The sequence below is a fragment of the Trichosurus vulpecula genome, chromosome 2 (genome assembly GCF_011100635.1).
Source record: "Trichosurus vulpecula isolate mTriVul1 chromosome 2, mTriVul1.pri, whole genome shotgun sequence".
In the NCBI taxonomy this organism is placed as follows: domain Eukaryota; kingdom Metazoa; phylum Chordata; class Mammalia; order Diprotodontia; family Phalangeridae; genus Trichosurus; species Trichosurus vulpecula.
This window is the reverse complement of record NC_050574.1, coordinates 13,313,701-13,335,780: the sequence shown is the minus strand read 5'-3', so window position 1 is coordinate 13,335,780 and position 22,080 is coordinate 13,313,701. Positions and strand designations below refer to the sequence as shown.

The 22,080-nt window shown below is 38.0% G+C and overlaps 1 protein-coding gene across 1 annotated transcript in view; it reads left to right on the top strand.

Annotated features, from left to right (window-relative positions):
- Nucleotides 1-22,080, top strand: part of LOC118836258 (vomeronasal type-2 receptor 26-like) — a 43,343-nt gene that overhangs the window by 8,712 nt on the left and 12,551 nt on the right. The window contains exons 2-6 of the mRNA XM_036743592.1: nt 2,751-3,042; nt 10,808-11,611; nt 17,160-17,381; nt 17,950-17,952; nt 18,040-18,166. Of these exons, the coding sequence (XP_036599487.1) occupies nt 2,751-3,042; nt 10,808-11,611; nt 17,160-17,381; nt 17,950-17,952; nt 18,040-18,166 (1,448 nt within the window). The remainder of the gene's footprint in view (nt 1-2,750; nt 3,043-10,807; nt 11,612-17,159; nt 17,382-17,949; nt 17,953-18,039; nt 18,167-22,080) is intronic.

Sequence of the window (22,080 nt, the reverse complement as noted above, 5' to 3'; positions counted from 1 at the left end):
ATATATTTATAGCAGCTCTTTTTGTGGTAGCTAAGAACTGGAAATCAAAGGGATGCCCATCAATTGGGGAATGGCTGAACAAGCTGTGGTATATGAAGGTAACGGAGTACTATTGTGCCATAAAAAATGGGGATGATACGGACTTCATAACAACCTGGGAAAACCTACACGATATAATGCTAAGTGAGCAGAGAAGAGCCAGAAGAACATTATACACAACCACAGATATATGGATTCTGTGAGGACTAACCCTGACAGACTTCACTCTTCTCAGCAACACAAGGTACAAAGACAACTCCAAAGGACTCACGATGGAGAATGCTGTCTACATCCAGAGAAAAAACTATGAAGTATGAATGCAGATTGAGGCACACTTCATGGTAGCCTTCCTCCCCCTGCTTTTTTTCCCCTTTTCTCTCTTTTGTTTTTGTTTTGCGGTTGGTTTATTTTTTTTTGATCCTATTTCTTCTCTCGCATGATTCATTTCATTGATCACAGTTCTTCTCCATAACTTGACTAGTGTGTAAATTAATTCAATGCGAAGTTATACATGGAAGCTATATGGGATTCCATGCCATCTTGGGGAGGGAGGGGGGAGGGAGGGAAAAAATCTGGAACTCAAAATTATATAGAACTGAATGTTGTAAACTAAAAATAAAAATTAATAAAAAAAATCAATACAAAAAAAGAAAAGAGCTTTTAAGGAACCATTTTGTAGTAACAATTTTTTTAAATAATCAAAAAGCAATAATCTTACATTTGGTTGTCAATGTGACCCATTTTATTTTATAAAATGGTGTATTAATAAATATTTATTTTGGAAAAAAAAGAAAAAGCAGTTCTATAGGAAGAGAAGAGAAGGCAGGTGAGGGGGAATGAATGAATCTTGCTCTCATCAGAGTTGACCTGAGGAGGGAATACCATACATACTCAATTGGGTATCTTACCCCACAGGAAAGAAGGAGGAAGAAGACAAAAAAGGGGGGGGATGATAGAAGGGAGGGCAGATAGGGATGGAGGTAATCAAAAACAAACACTTTCGAAAAGGGACAGGGTCAAGCGAGAAAATTGAATAAAAGAGGATAAGTTAGGAAGAAGCAAAATATAGTTAGTCTTTCACAACATGAGTATTGTGGAAGGGTTATACATAACGATACTCATGTGGCCCATGTTGAATTGCTTGACTTCTTGGGGAGGGTGGGTGGGGAGGGAAGAGGGGAGAGAATTTGGAACTCAAAGTTTTAAAAACAGATGTTCCAAAAACAAAAAAAAATTTTTGCATGCAACTAGAAAATCAGATACACAGGCAATAGGGTGTAGAAATTTATCCTGCGCTACAAGAAAGGAAGGGAAAAGGGGATGGGAAGGGAGTGGGATGACACAAGGGAGGGCTGACTGGGGAACAGGGCAACCAGAATATATGCCATCTTGGAGTGGGAGGGGAGGGTAGAAATGGGGAGAAAATTTGTAATTCAAACTCTTGTGAAAATCAATGCTGAAAACTAAATATATTAAAAAAGAAACGAGAAGAAAATGAGGCTGGATGGCTTCACGTTGCCTAATGAATAAATTCAATGCATCTCTCACCCCCTTAATTCTTTAAACCACTTTTCGCAACCTTGTCTCTTATTACCTTCCTGCTCAAGCACTATACTTAATCAAACTGATCCCTTTCATTAATATTGAGATAATATCAGTGGGACAGTCCTAGCTCAGCCACAATACCTGTGTGGCCTACATCAAGTTATTTCTCCTTTGGGCTTCAGTTTCCACAGCTGTAAAAGGATGGGGGTCAGAGTAAATCACTTCTAAGTTCTTTTCCAGTAGCAAATCTATAATCTCATGATAGTAGAATAATTTCTGGAAAGTGCCTACATATTTCTTAGCTCTATACCTTTGCTTATTCCATTCCTTCTTCCTTTATTTCCTTCTTTGCCATTTCTTCTTACTGAGATCTTACATGTTCTTCCCAGTCCAACTCAATGTCCATATTCTCTGTGAAACTATATGTATTTCTCCTTACACCAGATGATATTACTTCTTCCTTTGAAATTATATTGAGATTTATCCCACTGATCTGATCCTTGCTTCAGAGTGTCATGCCTTGTGCTTGTGTGATTTATCTGACTCATAAATTTGACTCCAAGGTTCAGCTTTGCCTTGTTCATATTTTGTCTTTTATCATAGCAGAGACCTTAATGTGGTAGCTGTTCAAGGTTTGTTGTGGTTCAGTTGATCAGTCATGTCTTACTCTTCATGAAGCCTTCTTGGCAAAGATACTGGAGTGGTTTGCCATTTCCTTCTCAAGTGAATTAAGGCAAATAGAAATTAAGTCACTTGTCCAGTGTTATACTGCTAGTGATGTTTGAGGCTAGATTTCAACTCAGGTCTTTCTGACTCCAGGGCCAGCACTCTATCTACTGAGTCACCTAGTTGCCTCTAAGGTGTTCAATATGCTATACATTTTTTAGACTTCTAAATGAATAGAATACTCAAACAGATATTACAATGGTAATACTCCTGAGAGACGATTTTTCATTCTAGAATTTGCAACAGGCTAGGAATGTAAAGAAAATTAATATGTACAAGACAGGTATTGCTCTGTGCTAGCCAAGCTGGCTGAGCCATGCTCTCTGGAAGATTAGTCTTTGTAATGCAACTAGAGTTCCTTCATCTGAAGCCCATTGTCTGGAGATAATTTCCACCCTTAGCATCCTCATCTTGTTGTCTAACATTTTTCTCATCCACAGGTTGATGCACAAAAATTATCAGCAGGTCCTGGCCCTGGTGTTTGCTGTGGAGGAAATCAACCAAAATCCCAACCTCTTACCTAACATTACCTTGGGATACCATCTCTATAACACCTACCACAGTGATGAGAGGACCTTGGAGAGCTCCCTGAAGTGGCTATCAGGCCAAAGTCAAACTATGCCTAATTACAGCTGCAGGACTCATGATAAGTCAGTGGCTGTCATCGGAGGAGCAACATCTACATTATCTGTCCAGATGGGGTCCCTACTAGAACTCTACAAGTTCCCACAGGTATGGCTTGTTGTGTCTGTCATCTTTTCCCTCCTTTGAGAGATTAAGAAACTGATACAGATAAATTATCTGACTTTTCCAAAGTGATCTAAATAGTAAATGGCAGGGCATGGATTCAAGTCCAGGTTCTCTATCTGACTCCAAATTCACTACTTGTTCCATGTGGCCATATCACTTAGTTTTCCAAGATCCCAGAGATCGTTTGTAGCAGAACTGGGTTTAGGATTCCAGTCTTACCAATTTAGTATCATTACTCCCTCCATTAGACAGGATTACTTTTTAATGTTTTTTTCACGGTTTTTTTTTTTTGAGGGAGGAAGGCAAGGCAATCGGGGTTAAATGACTTGACCAAAGTCACAGAGCTAGTAAGTGTGTCAAGTGTCTGAGGCTGGATTTGAACTCAGGTCCTCCTGACTACAGGGCCAGTGCTCTATTCACTGTGCCACCTAGCAGCCCCTAGACAGGATTACATTTTTAAAAATCAATTTTATCTTTAAGTTTCTAATTCTCTCCCTACCTTGACCCATCTCCCTTGTCAAGAAAGTAAATAGTACAAAACCCATTACAAATATGAAGTCTTGCAAGACAAATTTCTGTATTAGCCATTTTCAAAAAAACCCCCAAGAAATAGAGAGAAAAACTTGCTGCAATCTGAGTTCTCACTCCATCAGTTAATGGCTTGCCACAGTTGTTAAAAGGTATATGATCTCATTGTATTTTATATTGTTTTATGATATGACCTCTAATTCTCAGGTCATGTTTCAATTTTTTTATTTATTATGATATATAATACTAGTCAGCATCTACATAGCATTGTAAGGTTTGAAAAAAAACCTTTATACTTATTTTTTTCACTTTCTCCTTGCAATAATCTTGGAAGACACATAATCTTATTGTCTTCATTATGTAGATGAGGGAACTCTGGCAAATTGAGGTTAAGTGAATTGTTTGGTCACAGAACTAATAGTCTGAGACCAAATGTGAACTCAGATCCCTCTGACTGTATGGTCAATTCTCTATCCACTCTGCTGCTTAGCTAACTCATAGGGTGGAAGATGTTGGTCAGAACTTGATTTCTACTGAACTACTCTCTTTTATTTCTACTTTTATCAAACATGGAGTTTTCACCCAAGTAATTTCTATCCATTGGAATATTGAATTTGTTTTTGATTTTTCCTTACCTTGTACATTCCAAGGACCTTCTTTTTTCCTTGTCAAACTATGCCACATACTTTTAATAAACATTGCTTTATAATAATATTACTTGAATTCTAGGTGTGCTATTTCCCTTTTAATGCATATCTCCCTGCATTATTAACTTTAATATTCTAGATTTAAAACTTTTATTCCTGCAAATGGATGTTAGTACTGTATTATCCTGCTTTTTATAGTGCACCCTTGGCAACTGCATTGGTAAATCACTAAATATATAAATTGATACTCTCATTTTTTTGATATTGTCATCGTGACATTCTAGGAAATGAATATCCTTCCACTTTTTGTCATTCTTCCTTCAAAAAGGATCTGGAAGATATCTTGGTAACTAATCAATCAACAAGTATTTGTGAAATCCTTAGTATGTACTAGACATTACATTAGGTGCCAGGCATGCAAAAACAAAGAAATAAACAGTGCCTACTGAAAAACAGTTTGCATTCTTATAGGACAAGAACATATAAAAATAAAGCATAATTACAAAGGGAATAGATACAAATATGTATGGTGTGGTAAGTAGGAATTAGCTTAAGAGGGAAAATGCTGGTATTTGGGGACATTAGGAAAGGTTTCCTGTGGTAAATAGAACTTGATCTCTTTTTTCTAAGTAAAGATGTACTATACAAAGCAGAGGTAAGGAGAGAGTGCATTCCAGGCACGTGGGACTGCTGGTGCAAATGCAAATAGGAGATGGAGTGTCCTGTATGGGGCTCATAGGGAAGGTCAGTTTGTCTGTGGGGATAAAAATTATCCAACCTACAATAAGAGAAACTGAGGCAGAGCTCTGAGCTAATGGCACTTTATTAAAGAGTCCATGATCTCCTCTGATGAAGTGGAACTCAGATTTTCCTCATGATCTGAGATGTCCCCCACCTTCCAGAGCCCTATTTTTATAAGATTAGCTATGTAAACACTCAAGAACAGCTATAGCAGATACGGAATAACTCCGTTGGCTGATGTATGATGTATAAGCTAAAATAAAACAGCATATCAGCAGGGTCATGAGTTGGGCACAGTAAGGAATATCTCCCCTGACTAGGTGGTCATAAAGTGGTCATCAGATGGACACCTGCTCATGTTGGACAAGAGAGAATTGTCAAGATGTACAAAAATAATTTGGAAAGGATAACTGTATTTTTCTCCTTTTGCTGCACAGTATTAGAGACAAATTTAACATACAGTCATTCTAATCTCTGACATCAAAGTTCTCAACTATGCTTTATATTATTTCTAGAACAATGTCAAATAACAATAATAGAGTAAGACATCCTAACTTTTTGCTAAGTCATTTTTTCAGTTATGTCTGACCTTTTCTGACCCCAATTGGGGTTTTCTTGGCAAAGACACTGGAGTGGCTTCCCATTTCCTCCTCAAGTTCATTTTGCAGATGAGGAGACTGAGGCCAAACAGGGTTGTGGCCTATCCACAATCACACAACTTAGTGTCTGAGGCCAGATTTGAACTCACAAAGATCAGTCTTACTGACTCCATACCCTGCACTTTATCCATTATGCCACCTAGCTACCCTATCTGATGATCCTTACTTTACTCTTGTATTTATTGGGAAAGCTTTCAATGTATCTCCATTGAAAATGATACATCTGTAAGCCTTCGCTTTGACATATGTACTATACATCATATCAAAAATGGTCCTTTTATTTGCCAGTATTTTTACCATAAAAATTATTATTCTTCACCAAAGATTTTTCTCTATCAATCATGTATTCTGGGATATTTTTTTTTCTAATTTTATCAGTTATGTTAATGGTGTTTATTAATATTGAACTATACTTTCAGTCTTTGTATAAAACTGCCTGGTTCATGATTAATCTTTTTCCCCCCATAAATTTAGGTTTTAAAATAAATGCACCAAATGTGGAAAAAAGGGAACCAAAGATGAATAGAAAAGCATCGTTTGCCCTTGGGAGAATTGAAAGTTTTGCGAGTGGCAAAATTCAGAATTCTTTTTAATTTGATTTGTTAAGTGTTTCTTACATTCCTCCTATATTTCAGGCATTTTAGGTACTGGTGACACTTGATATTTTTTTTAAAAAAACCCTACAAATCCCTTCATCTCTTAAGGTGCTTGTATTCTGTTGGAATAAAACAACAGATACAAAAATAATCAGATGCAAAATATATGCAAAATAATTATGGCATATTTATTTTGGAGGCAGAGCAAGTTCAAACAATTGAGGTAATCAATAAAGATATTAGCTAGGAGTCGATAGAAGATGAGTCTTGAATGGAACCAAAAATTTCAAGAAGAAGTGAAAAAGGAAGCAATTTCCAGACATGAGGGACAACCCACAGAAAGTCACAGAGATGAAGGTTAGAATTCCATGTGTGGAGAAGAGTCAGTTGGAAAATAGAGTATTTTTTTTTCTCCAAGCCCTTTGATATTTCACTTTTCAAAAGCTTGAGACCCAAACAGCATTTAAAAATTTTATAAGATTGAAAGTTCTGTATAGGGCTTGCTTATGTAATAAACCAACATCCTTGAAATCTCCATAACATTTTATATCCTTGAAATTTCCATAACATTTTATATTCTGAGCAACACACTTGTCTACAGGTTGAATTAATAATGCAAGAAAAGCTGGCGTGATTATAGTAAAAACATTTTACTCCATTTGGATAATTGCTAAAATTATCTGAAAGAATAACTCTGCTACCTTCAGGTAAATTCATGTGTCCAAAATGTTCCTGATGCTTTACAACAAGCATGAAATTATGAAACAGGTTAAAAAACATAAAATAAAGAGGGAAAATGCAAACTAAACCTGGAAAGACATGGAGCCAAATTGCAAAGGGCTCTAAATGCCCCCCAGAAAAGCTTTTACTTGATTCTGAAGGAAATATGGAGCCAGTGAAGCATGTTATAGGACAATGACATAGCTTCCTACCTTAGGAATGTCAATTTTTTTTACTTTAATATTTATTTTTTCCCCAATTACATGTATAAACTATGTTAACATTCTTGTTTTCAAATCTGGAGTTCCAAATTATCTCCCTTCCTCCCTCATTGAGAAGGCAAAAGATTTGATGTAGGTTATGAATGTGTAGTCATGCAAAACACATTAAGGAATTTCAATTTGTTATCAATGAGGAGGATGGATGAGAGAGAGGGGAGAGTCAGGATACAGAAAGAACAATTAAGGCACTTAATATTTCATGGGAAATGGGATTGGTGACACATCATTCATTAATTCAGTCAATAAATATTTACAAAATGCCTATTATGTGCTAGACACTATGCTAAGAGTTAGGGATAAAAAAAAGAGGCAAAAGGCAGTTCTTGTCCTCAAGAAGCTCACAGTCTAGTGGGCGAGTCAATAAACAAATATGTACAAACAAGCTTTATGAAGGATAAATTTGTTGTTCAGTTGTTTCAGTCATCTTTGACTCTTTGTAAACCCATTTGAGGTTTTCTTGGCAAAGATACTGAAGCGGTTTCTCATTTCCTTCTACAATTTATTTTACACATGAGGAACTAAAGCAAACAGGGTTAATGACTTGCACAGGGTTACACAAATACTAAGTGTCTGAAGTCAGATTTGAATTCACAAAGATGAGTCTTCCCGACTCCCGGCCAGGCATTTTATCCACTGTGCCCCCTATCTGCTCATATTGGATAAATAGGAAAGGATTAAAAGAGGCACTAGAATCAGAAGGAATCTTTCTGTAGATGAAGAAATTTTTGTTGAGACTTGAAGGAAGTAGGGAAGTCAGTGGGCAAAGATGAATAGGGAAAGCATTCCAGATGAAGGAGACGGTCAGAAAAAATAGGAGTCAAGAGACAGAATAGCTTGTTCATGGACCAGCAAGAGGCTGGCATCAATGGATCAATGAGTACACATTGAGGAGTAAGTTTATAAGAAGACTAAAAAGGGAAGTTGATGCCAGGATATAAAGGACTTTGAATGACAAGGATTTTCTATTTGACCCTGGAGGTGATAGGGAGCCACTGGAATTTACTATGACTATGGGTCAGACGTGCACTTTAAGAAAATCATTTTGGTGGCTGAATGGAGAATGGATTGGAGTGGAGAGAGACTTAAGAAAGGCAAACCCACCAGCAGCTACTGCAATCATCCAAGCATGAGGTGAAAAGTGCCTGTATCAGGGTAGTGGGAACATTAGAGGAAGAAAGAGATGTATTCACAAGCTTTTGCAAAGGTGAAATCAACAGGCCTTGGCAACAGCTGGGATATGAAGGATATGAGGGTTTAGAGATAGTGAGGAGTTGACAGCGACAAATAGGTTTTGAGCTGGAGGGACTGGGAGTATGATATTGGTCTCTTCAGTAATAGGAAAGGTAGGAGGCGATGTGGTGGGGGGAAACAATAATGAACTCTGTTTCGGACATGTTGAACTTAGGACACCTACTGGACATCCACTTTGAGATGTCTGAAAGGCAGTTGGAGAATGGAAGAAGGCCCAGGACACATCCTTGTAGGACACATTGTTAGAGGGCATGATCTGAATGAAGTTATAGCAAAGGAAACTAAGAAAGAGTAGTCATCTAGTAGGAGGAGAACCAGGAGAGTGGTGTCCTGAAAACCTAGAGAGAATAAAGTATCAAGGAGGAGAGGGTGATCAACAGAGCAGATAGGCTGAAGAGAGTCAGAACTGAGAAAAGGTCATTGGACTTGGAAACTAAGAGATCGTGATAACTTTGGAGAGATCAGTTTCAGTGAATTGATAATATCAGAATCCAGACTGCAAGGGGTTAAGAGTGAGAAGAAACTGGAGAAACCTATTGTGGACAGTCTTTTCAAATTTAGCATGGCAGAAGAGATAATAGGATAGTATTTAGTGAGGATAGAAAGATCAAATAAGGCTTGGCTGTCTTTTTTTGAGGATTGGGGAGACATGACTGTGTTTGTAGGCAGTATGGAATAAGCCACCAGAGAGGGAGAGGCTGAAATTAATTGAGAGAGTGGGGATGACTGAGGAGGCAGTTTGTTGGAGGAGATAAGATGGAATAGGCTTGCTTTAGTAGGTATAGCAGTTAATCTTGGTAAAGAGTAAGGTAATTTCATTGCATTCAACAGATGTGAAGGAGGAAGTAGTGGCGTAATACAGATGAGTTATAGCAGATGAGGAAGAGAGAAGATGAAGTTCATGGTGAATGGCCACAATTTTTTTCTGTAAAATATGAGGCAATATTCTCAGATGAGAGGGGAGGGGAAGGGGAGCCACAGGAGTTTTGAAGAGTAATGAAAAGTTTTGAAGACTTGCTATGGAGAGTGGCATAGTGAATTAATAAGGCAGGTGTGACATAAATTTGTAATGGACCCAGTCAGAATGACTGTGATTTTCTCCACCTTTATTCCCTAGTATGTGTGTAGGAGTGAATGTGGCAAAAAGTGGGAGGGATCCAAGGCTGAGGTTTGATAGGGTGCAACTGGTGAAAAGACAAGAAGGCTAGGGATTCAAGAGGGGAGGACAGTACTGAGTTGAATTGGTTCACTGAGGGATTGAGACAAGGAAAAGAGAGAGTGACCATTGTAGGGAAAATGGCCTGGGAAAGAGTTGAGGGGTCAAGGATAGGAGGTCACAGTGCAGACTCACATACTGACTGTGCAATTAAGGGATAGATGTGGAGATAGAACTGAATAGACATGACAACCTGATGAATGTGGGGTTTGGGGAACAAGAGTGAAAAAACAAAATGACTGAGAATTATCTGAGCGTGTAACCTGGATGTGGTCTTCTTACCATAACTTTATTTTTTAATGTGTATTTTTTTATTTTGGTGTATATACTGCCCTAATTTTTATGCGGTTTATTTTTCTACATTCATTCATTCCAGTTTAAGAATCTTGATTCTGGTTGTTGGTGGTAGCTTTTCATGAGCAGTTTAACCATTATTCTTCCCTTTGGTATTTATAGCTGTTGTTTTATGTTGCAGAAATGAAGAACCTGGCTTTAAATTTTTTTTTCTCTCTCTCTCTCCCGTGTTGGATCAATCACAAGCCCCTTACAATGTAAAAATATCTAGTTTTCATTTAAAAAAAACAGTGGTTAAACCACAAAGACTAGTGTTCTTGTTGAGTGATTTTCTGTTTTTAAGTTCAATCTCCAAAATTATTCATATATATATATATATATATATATATATATATATATATATATATATATATATATATATATACCTACTTAAATTTCATTTTAGCTTTTTGGTCACCATTCATTATTTTCTTAAACAAAGCATAGTAAAAATGATACTTTCACTGAGTAAGTCAATTCAAATTCCAAATAAAGAGGAATAGAAATTATAAAGTTTAGAAGGTACGGACTAGGAGAGGTACTGGCTGATGTACACAGTACCATAAAAATATGTCTTTAATACTTGTCTTCTAGGGGATCTCAGAAAGGGATAAATATTGGGGTGATTAGAATTTACTGCTTGATCAGTGCCTCATGAGCCCATAGAATTTTCTCCCAATCAAGATACATGGCCTTTTTGATACATTTTCCTTCTAGACTTTCATCCCCACCACTTTCATGGAACTCAGAATGTCACACACTTTTTTCCATTCAGATCACCTATGGTCCATTTGATCCTCTCCTGCATGACAAAGTCCAATTTCCTTCCCTTTATCAGATGGCTCCTAAGGACTCCTTTCTCTCTGTGGGCATAGTTCAGCTACTGCTCCATTTTGCATGGACCTGGGTAGGGCTGACTTCCACAGATGACATGAGAGGAGAAAAATTTCTTTGGAATACTGCAGAAGAGATGTCCAGGAGAAATATCTGTGTGGCATTTATAGAAAAGATCCCTGTCAGTGAGAGACGTCAAGATGACTCTCATGTAGCTTTCATGCCCAGGATCATAGCATCATCAGCCAAAGTAATCATCATCCACGGGGATGCAGATTCACTCATTATCCTCAGACATTCTCAACCTCTTATTTTTACATCATTGAAATTGTGGATCATCACGTCTGACTTGGATATTACTCTGAGAGCCCGTCATTTTGATAGTTATGCTTTTCATGGTGCTCTAGTATTTAAACACCAGACTTGTGAACCTCCTGGTTTTTCTGATTTTCTCAAGAGTGTTAACCCTGTGAAATATCCAGCAGACATTTTCCTGAAGAGCTTTTGGCATTCAACTTTCAATTGTTCAGATGAGTTTGCAAAACTAGAGAGAGGGGAATGTTTACCAAATGCTTCACTGGAAGATCTGCCTCTAGAATATTTTGACATGATCATGTCTAGCTTGAGTTACTCTACCTACAATGCTGTGTATGCTGTGGCATGGGCCCTCCATGAAATGTTCCTGATGAGAACAGAAATGGGATTTGAGAGACATGGAGAAAATTTCACTCTTCAACCCTGGCAGGTAACATTCCCTCCAAATGAGCCAGTCAGTCAGTCTATCAGTATACTTAGCATTTACTATGTATTTGGCATTGTGGGATGCCCTAGGAATAGAAAGAAATGCAAAAACAGTCCTTGCCCTAAGGAGTGTACATTCTAATGAGGGAGATGACATATAAGTAACCTGGTACACAGAATATATTTACAAATATATGTAAATATCTATACATACATATGTGCAACTGTAAATATACATATATTTTGCATGTATATATGGGGGAAGGGGAAAGACAAAGAGAGATAAATGGAGAGAGAGAGAGAGAGAGAGAGAGAGAGAGAGAGAGAGAGAAAGAGAGAGAGAAAGTACTCTGAAAGGGACATAGCAATATAGGGTGGCGTAGGTAAGGCCTCCTGCAGCAGATGGAATTTCAGCCTTGAAGGAAGCCAGGGAAGATCAGAGAACTGAGGTGTCGGAGCATTCCTGATGTGGAAGACAGCCAGTGCAAATGCAGGGAGATGTTGGATGAGCTGTGATGCTTGAGGAACAGCAAGTGCGCCAGTGTAGCTGAATCACAGAGTTTGTGGTGAAAATTAAGATTTAAGAAAGCTCAACAGGCAGGTAGTGATTGGATTAAGAGGAGCTTTAAATACCAAACAGAGCACTTTACACTTGAGCCTGGAGGTTATAGGGATCCAGTGCAGCCACCAGCTGCTTCTGGTGAATGGAAGCTCCTTGAAGTTAAGAACTATTTCATTTTTGTCTTCATATTAATATCATCTAGCACACAGTAGGTGTTTAGTAAATCCTCGTTGAATGAGTGAATAATGATAGACTCCATGCAGATAAGCTGTGAATGAAGAAAAATATTTTAAGAGGTAGAAATCAGAAGGCAACATATTGCAGTCATGAAGGGCAGCTTGTTAAAATTCAGAGTTGAAAATGGGATACTGAATTAAGAGAAAAGCAAACAGTTTTCTTTGTCTGAAATGGAGGGTATGTGGAGAAAACCACATAGTGATATGAGCACAACAACCTGTTTATGATATCTTTGTACATCAGGCAATGGAAATTTGATGGATAATTTTTTCATTCTATTCTGGATAGCCCTTACTTTCTTTTTTTGTTCTTGTTGTGAGGAAACCCCTTTTTTTCTCTTAACAATTATTCTATTATTTAATATTTTAGTTTTCAACATTGATTTCCACAAGATTCTGAGTCACAAATTTTCTCCCCATTTCTACCCTCCCCCCATTCCAAAATGGCATATATTCTGATTGACTCATTCCCTAGTCAGCCTTCCCTTCTGTCACCCCATTCCCCCTCTATTCCCTTTCCCCTTACTTTCTTGTAGGATAGGATAGATTTCTATGACCCATTCCCTATATATCTTGTTTCCCAGCTGCATGCAAAAACAACTTTTTTTGAGCATCTACTTTTAAAACTTTGAGTTCCAAATTCTCTCCCCTATTCCCTCCCCACCTACCCTCCCTAAGAAGGCAAGCAATTCAACATAGGCCACACATGTATCATTATGTAAAACCCTTCCACAACACTCATGTTGTTAAAGACCAACTATATTTCGCTGCCTCTTATCCTGTCCCCCTTTATTCAATTTTCTCCCTTGACCCTATCCCTTTTCAAAGGTGTTTGCTTTTGATTACCTCCTCCCCCTATCTGCCCTCCCTTCTATCATCCCCCCTTTTCTATCTTCTTCCTCCTTCTTTCCTGTGGGGTAAGATACCCAATTGAATGTGTATGTTATTCCCTCCTCTAGTCAAATCCAATGAGAGCAAGATTCACTCATTCCCCCTCCCCTGCCCCCCTTCCATTCCAACAGAACTGCTTTTTCTTGCCACTTTTATGTGAGATAATTTACCCCATTCTATCTCTCCCTTTCTCCCTCTCTCAATGTATTCCTCTCATATCTTTAATTTGATTGTTTTTAGATATCATCCCTTCATATTCAACTCACCCTGTGCCCTCTGTCTATACATATGTGTGTGTATATATATATATGTATATGTATATGTATTTGTATATGTATGCGTATGCGTATGCGTATGCGTATGCGTATATGTATATGTATATGTATATGTATATGTATATGTATATGTATATGTATATTCCCATCAACTACCCTAATACTGCGAAAGCTCTCATGAATTACACACATCATCTTTCCATGTAGGAATGTAAGCAAAATAGTTCAACTTTAGTAAGTCCCTTAAGATTTCTCTTTGTTGTTTACCTTTTCATGCTTCTCTTGAATCTTGTGTTTGAAAATCAAATTTTCTATTCAGCTTCGGTCTTTTCACTAAGAAAGCTTGAAAATCCTCTATTTTATTGAAAATCCATATTTTTCCTTGGAGCATTATACTCAGTTTTGCTGGGTAGGTGATTCTTGGTTTTAATCCTAGCTCCATTGACCTCCGGAATATCATATTCCAAGCCCTTCTGTCCCTTAATGTAGAAGCTGCTAGACCTTGTGTTATCCTGATTGTGTTTCCACAATATTCAAATTTCTTCTTTCTGGCTGCTTGCAATATTTTATCCTTGACCTGGGAATTCTGGAATTTGATGACACTATTCCTAGGAGTTTTCTTTTTGGGATCTTTTTCGGGAGGAGATTGGTGGATTCTTTCAATTTCTATTTTATCCTCTGGCTCTAGAATATCAGGGCAGTTCTCCTTGATAATTTCTTGAAAGATGATATCTAGGTTCTCTTTCTGATCATGGCTTTCAGGTAGCCCAATAATTTTTAAATTATCTCTCTTGGATCTATTTTCCAGGTCAGTGGTTTTTCCAATGAGATATTTCACATTGTCTTCCATTTTTTCATTCCTTTGGTTCAGTTTTTTAATATCTTGATTTCTCATAAAGTCACTAGCTTCCACTTGCTCCAATCTCATTTTTAAGGTAGTATTTTCTTCAGTGGTCTTTTGGACCTTCTTTTTCATTTGGCTCATTCTGCCTTTCAAGGCATTCTTCTCCTCATTGGCTTTTTGGAGCTCTTTTGCCATTTGAGTTACTCTGTTTTTAAGGCATTATTTTCTTCAGTATTTTTTGTTTTTCATGGTTTTCTCTCATCCTCATTTCTCTTCCCAAATTTTCCTCTATGTCTCTTATTTGCTTTTCCAAATCCTTTTTGAGCTCCTCCATGGCCAATTCATATTTTTCTGGGAGGTTTTTGATGTATGATCTTTGACTTTGTTGACTTCTTTCTGGCTGTATGTTTTGATCTTCTTTGTCACCAAAAAAAGAATTTAGAGTCTGAGTCTGAGTCTGTGTCCTTTTTCGCTGCCTGGCCATGTTCCCAGGCAACTACTTGACCTTTGAGCTTTTTGTCAGGGTATGACTGCTTGTAGAGTAGAGAGTGCTTTGTCCCAAGCTTTAGGGGCTGCCCTGCTGTTTTCAGAGCTACTTCTACTCCCCTGTCACTGCAAGCTCTGCCACAGCAGCTCTCCTCCTCCCCCAAGAGCTGCCAACCAGGACCGCAACCCAGATCTAAGCAGGGCAAAGCAAGCCCTGTGCTCCCACTCTGGTCTGCTGCTTGATTCCTCCCACCATGTGAGCCAGGGACTCAGGAAACAGCTGATGCTGGAGCTTCACCACCACACCACCTCCACCACCCCCAGAGCTGGTGACTGGACTGCTATGTGACCCAGTCTAGCAGTTTACCCACTAACCTGCTCCATGGTCTTTGGTGTTTGTGGGTTGAGGTCTGGTAACTGCCACAGCTTAATTATTCATGGCCCCAAGACCTCTTCCAGTTGACTTCTGGTCTGGTCTGTCCTGGAGCAGCCCAGGCTGAGCTGCGCCCCACTCCAGCACTATGCAATAGACCCTTCCCAGCAACCATCCAGGCTGTCCTGGGCTAGACCCCTGCTTCCCTCTGCTATTTCGTGGGTTCTGCAGCTCTAGAATTTGTTCCAAGCCATTTTTACAGGTGTTTGGAGGGATTTGGGGGAGAGCTTATGCAAGTCTCTGAGGAATAAGAATGCTTGGTCTTACTTCTGAAATGTGTACATCCCACTCAAATAGCCAATTCCTTTCATCAAAAATGGAACAAATCTTCAAAGTTGGGTTCTGGGAATACAAAGACCTTAGTGAATCAGCCTCTACCCTCAAAGAGCTCATTCTACTTCTTATATATACAGTGCCTGTTGGGTAAGTATGAAGCAGTCAATGTGTGTTCATGGTCATAATGGTAATGTGGACAGTAATAAATGCAAGATACTTTATCATCTTTTGTTGCTCAAGAGTCGAATTTTCTCCTTTAATTTTATAAATTCTAATGCATTGGAGGGTTCACTGGATAAATGTCAACTTGTCTATTAAGAAGTCACAAGGAAATTGTTAGGTTTCACCATATATCTAACCCTAGCCCTTCCTCTTCACTCAAGATCCAGTCCAAAAAGTGCTAGCTCCATGTTCTTAGTCTGACACTCCTTTTCTGGGGTTATAAATTTCAAAAAGTGTCTTCTCCTAATAGATCAGAAAACTGCCTAGGTTAGAACATGCAATGAAATTTTGCATTTAAATATTAACCATCTTTCTCCAAAAAACATGAGAAACACAATCACATATAGAATCTGTTTCATTTTTAAGCATATTCCACCAAATAGTTTTGTAAACTTCATGCCACTGTTTTAGTGGTAACTAATAATTATATTAAGGGCAGCTAGGTGGCACAATGGGTAGCATGCAGGATCTAGAGTCAGGTAATCTTATCATCCTGAGTTAAAATACTGCATCAGATACTTACTAACTGTCACAAAAAGTCAGACATGACTAGATTGACTGAACAGCAACAACAGGTGTTGCAGTTGATAGAGCACCAGCCTCGAATCAGGAAAACTTAAGCTGAAATCCAGCCTCAGCCACTTGCTGTATGACCAGGGGCAAGTCACTTAATCTTGTTTCCCTCAGTTTCCTCATCTGTAAAATGAGCTGGAGAAGGAAAGGACAAATCACTCCAGTATCTTTGCCAAGAAAACCCCAAATAGGACTGTAAATAGTTGGACACAACTGAAGCAACTGAACAAAAAAAAATCAGTAGTCTAAATTGTCCCCGCTACCCATTTCTGTAAAGATGAGAAGTGAATATAAAAACTTTCCTTATAATATCTCCTTTTGACCCTTTACACTGATGAACCAGATAACTGAGAGCAAATAATTGAGAGCATAGTTCAATGATGCCTCCTTGTACATGTTTAATGCACTCTATGCAAAGCATTTTTGGAATGCTAACAAAATGACAACACCTTCAAAACTCAGTGGATCTCTGAATTTTCCTACCAGAAATAGCCTCTCAGAAAGCAGATTATGAAATCCAAACCCTATTACTAAAGCATATGACATATATCATAACCTGAGGTTCCAGCAACTTGACACATCTAGCACAAATATTATACAAAGATAAGTAACATTTTTCATGAGAAAGAAACAATATATCTGATGAAAAAGAAAGATTATTTTGTTAATTTCCTTCACTACTCTCAGATCTTGCTGTGGGGCCCACAACACTCTTAGGGAATATAGAGTGACTGAGATTTCTCTTCCCACTTAGCTCCACTCCTTTCTGAGGAACATCCAGTTTAATAATAGTGCTGGGGACCCGGTGGTCTTGGATGAGCAAAGAAACCCTGTGGCTAAATACGATATCATGAATTATTTGATCTTCTTCAAGCAAAATGAAATTTTTGTGAAAGTTGGACAGTTTATTCCCAAGAGTCTGCTGAATCAAAATTTCACCATTTCTGAGAATTCAATCATATGGGGTATTTCACAGGTCTGTAAAAAGTTGAGGGTCAATTTTTCATTTCAAGTCACAAGAATTATTCTTATTCATTTGAGTTCCTCTACAAGCGACTTCACTGAAAAGACTTTCTTCTTTTATTTACTTACTTTTCATTCACAGCAAGTACATCAATAACAAACAAAAAGAGCCAATCATGACAGTATTTTAAAATATTTTGAATCAATTCTTAAATGTCAAAGTATCCAATTAATGCAGGACAAATATGATAAACTATATATTATTACATGTAATATTATCCTTTGTTATATATCATGTATAATATTGCTGCACATGTATTATTTATTATAATATAGTAGGGTTATGTTGAATATGAGTATAGCATTACTTGAATGCTTTGGATATAAAAGGTCGTGTGTGTGTGTGTGTGTGTATGTGTGTGTGTGTGTGTATGGGTGTGGGTGTGGGTGTGGGTGTACACACATTCCTGGAAAGTATACTGCCAAGGTAATAGATACTCCATTACCACCAACTGGTCTATAGAGCATGGATTTTTCCGAACATGTAATCGCTGAAACTCTCCTGTAGAATATTTTCTTAGCCAGTACCAAAGCAATGTCATTTACTTTGATAGAACATTGAATCTTTCCCTCTGTAATTATAAATAGCATTTACTTTGCTTACTGCTCAGACTGTTCCAGAGTCGGTGTGCAATGAGAGCTGTGGTTCTGGATTCAAGAAGCTATCTTGTGAAGGGAAGCCTGCCTGCTGTTTTGACTGTGTGCAGTGCCCAGAGGAGGAAATTTCTAATCAGAAAGGTAAGTGCCTAAAAATTCTTCTCCTTAAATCCCAGATAACTCCTCCACAAGAATAGGGGAACAGTCATTGGCAAAGAATCTTTGTCAAGTTCTTTCAGTCACATGCAACTCATGGGAACATTACTCCATCAGGCCTACTTATTATCTTCAACCCAGAATAATAGCCAACTGTGAAAAATTAGTCCGTAGAGTTTGTGAACCTTAGGAGGAGGGTAGCAGCTTTGTTTCACAATGGGCACTAGTCTAGGGAAAATTTGGTTGCATTTTGATGGGACTCACTGGAAAGATTCTCCACCTGAGGTTCTCATTCAAGGATCCTCTAGCTTTGTAGAGATCATCTGGAGAACAATTATTGGTTTTTTGTTTTATTTTTGCTTTAATATGAAATTAATAAATTTTCTGTTTGTTTTTCAAGTCAGACAAGATTTTTGGCTAATTTTCATTTGTTTCAATAAGAATTAATATATTAATTTATTAAATTCACTGTTAAGTATACACAATATAGATGTTGCATCCCTCGAGCACTGGTGCCTAGACATGCAATCAGATTCACACAGATGACTCCTAGATTGAAGAACCAAGGATATTTAGAGGATTTTGAAATATATTAATACTTTTGGGAGATGTGCAGTATTAAATGATATAAAGAGAAAGAATTTTTTACCTACAAGTTGCTTAAGGATATAGACTTAAATTTCTGGTAAGGTAGAAATTTTCTAAAACAGTTGGAGGTGGATTTCCAGGCCTTTCTTTTTAAGATAAGTTTTCTGTGGCTTTTGTCTGTATTTTTGTATTTATTTAATATTTAATTATTCCCCAGTTATGTGTAAAACAATTTTTAACATTTGTTTTTAAAACTTTGAGTTCCAAATTTTCTCCATTCCTTCTTCTTCATCCTCCATCATTGAGAAAGCAAGCAAATCCATACAGGTTACATATGTGTAGTTATGCGAAACATATCCACAATAGTCATGTTGTAAAAGAAAACATAGACAAAAAAGTAAAAAAAAAAAAGAATATGGAATATAAAACCAAAGTTGCTTTGACCTATATTCAGACAACATCAGTTCTTTCTCCGGGGCTGTTCAGCATTTTTCATCCTAAGTGCTTCAGAGTCGTCATGGATCATTGTAGTGCTAAGAATAGCTAAGTCATTCACAGCTGATGACCTTACAACATTGCTATAACTTTGTACCCAGTACATTTCTCTTTGCAACAACCCAAGTAAGTCTTTCCAGGTTTTTCTAAGATTATCCTGTTCATTATTTCTTACAGTAAAATAGTATTCCATCTGAATTATGTGCCACAACTTATTCAGCCATTCCCCAATTGATGTGCATCCCCTCAATTTCTACTACTTCACCCCTAGATAAAAGCTGCTAGAAATATTTTTGTAGATATGGGTCCTTTTACTTTTTGTTTGTTATCTCTTTTGGGATACAGACCTAGTAGTGGTATTGCTAGGTCAAAGGGTATACCTGGTTTTATAGCCCTTTGGGCATAGTTCTGGATTGTTCTATAAAATGGTTTAACCAATTCACAACTCTGACCACAGTACATTAATATCTCATTTTTTTCCATATCCCCTCCGACATTTGCCATTTACCTTTTCTGTTCTATTATTTAATCTAATAGGTATGAGGTAGTATCTTAGAAATGTTTTAACTTGCATTTCTCCAAGGAATAGTGGGTTGGACAATGTTTTCATATAGCTATAGATTGCTTTAATTACTTCATCTGAAAACCAATTACTATTTTGATCATTTATCAATTGGAGAATGGCTCTTATTTTTATAAATTTGACACATTGCTCTATGTATTAGAGAAATGAGAGCCTTATCAGAGAAACTTGCTTCAATTTTTTTTCACATATTGCTAACTGCATCTTCCTCCATTCAATTCCCCCTATCCCCATTTATTCTATTCTCTCTTCCTTTCACTCTATACTTCCTCAAAAGTGCTTTGCTTCTGATTTGCCTGTTCCCCAATCTGCCTTCCCTTGTATCACCCCTCCCTTCTCTTGTCACCTTCCCCTTCTATTTTCCTTTAGGGTAAGCTAGAGTTTTATACCCCATTGTCTGTGTATCTTATTTCCGAGCTACATGTACAAACGATTTTTAACATTCATTTTTAAAACTTTGAGTTCCAAATCCTCTCTCTGCTTCCCTCCCCACCCACCTACATTGATATGGCAAGCAATTTGATGTAGGTTATACATGTGTTGTCAGGCAAAACACTTCTGTAATATTCATGTTGTGAAAGACTAACTGCATTTCCCTACATCCTATCCTGCCTCCCATTGATTCTATTCTCTCCGTTCACCCTGTCCCTTCTCAAAACTGTTTGCTTCTCACTACCTCCTCCACCAATCTGCCCTCCCATTTATCACCCTCTTTATCCCCTTTCCGCCTACTTTCCTGTAGAGTAAGATAGATTTTCGTATGCTATTGAGTGTCTATGTTATTCCCTCCTTTAAGGGGGATTCCAATTCCAATGAGAGTGAAGTTCACTCATTCCTTCTCACCTCCCCCTCTTGCCTTCCACTGCAATAGCTATTTCTTGTGTCTTTTATGCAATATAATTTACCCCATTCTGCATCTACTTTTCTCTTTCTCCCAGGATATTCCTCTCTCACCCCTTAATTTGATTTTATTTTTTAGATATCATCCCTTCATATTCAATTCACCCTGTGCCTCTTGTCTATGTATATTCCATCCAGCTACCCTAATAATAATAAAGGTCTCATGAGTTACAAATATCATCTTTCCATGTAGGAATGCAAACAGTCCAACTTTAACATGTCCTTTATGATTTCTCTTTCCTGTTTAACTTTTCATGCTTCTCTTATATTTGAAAGCCAAATTTTTTATTTAGCTCTGGTTTTTTCTCAAGAACGCATTAAATTCCTCTACCTCTGTGGTGTTAATGTGATTAAAGATTTTCCCTAGGGGCAGCCCTGGAGTCAGGAGGACTTGAGTTCAAATCTGGCCTCAGACACTTGACACACTTACTAGCTGTGTGACCTTGGGCAAGTCACTTAACACCAATTGCCTTGCCTTCCCCCCTCCAAAAAAGAAAAAAAATCTTCCCTGCCCATTCAATAGGGTCTTTACTTACACTCTTTACTTACTAGGTGAAGGCCCAAGCCCACACCCTTTTGCTAAGTAGATCACAAGAGGTGTGAAGCCTTTGGGGCCCTAAGGAGAGGTGCTAACACCAGAGCCAATTGTATATGCACTGAGTTCTAACCAATCAGATGTACATGAATCCAGCCAGTCAGACACCTGAGTTCTAGCCAATCAGACACTGGCTAGGACTATATATAAGGAGAGTCCAGAGTGTGAGAGAAGCAGAATTGAGGAGACATCAAGAAGAGATTGAGGCAGCAGTTACTGTGAGAGAGCCACCATCAAGAGAGACTGCAGAGCTGAGATTGCAGACCAGAGAGTTGTGGAGATAAAAAAGCTGAGAATTTACAGCATAGAGAGATTGGAGAACTGACAATCCAGAGAATCCAGGAGATTGAAAGGACTCTGAGAACTGCAAGAGCTTTCAGAACTGAAGGAGAGGATGTAGGCAAAGTAGACAGTTAGGATTCATGAGTGATTGTTTACAGGAAGGTGCTAGCAGGAAGGGGAAGGTTGCAGGATGACTTGCTTTCTTGCTATAATAGCGTGTTATAATTTCCTTTTTGCTACATTGAGGCGGGCTTGCTGGTTTGGGGATATAATTACTGCTATATCAAATTGGAGTTACTGGTCTTGGGATATGATCTTCTGGTGTCTAATTAAATGTTATATTTCCTCTGCCCTCTACCAAGATAGTTTTTCATACTTTGTGATTCAGAACCATACAGGCATGTTCATGGTCATCCTTGAGGTCATGAGTCTTGCCTTACTGATAAAGCCTCATTA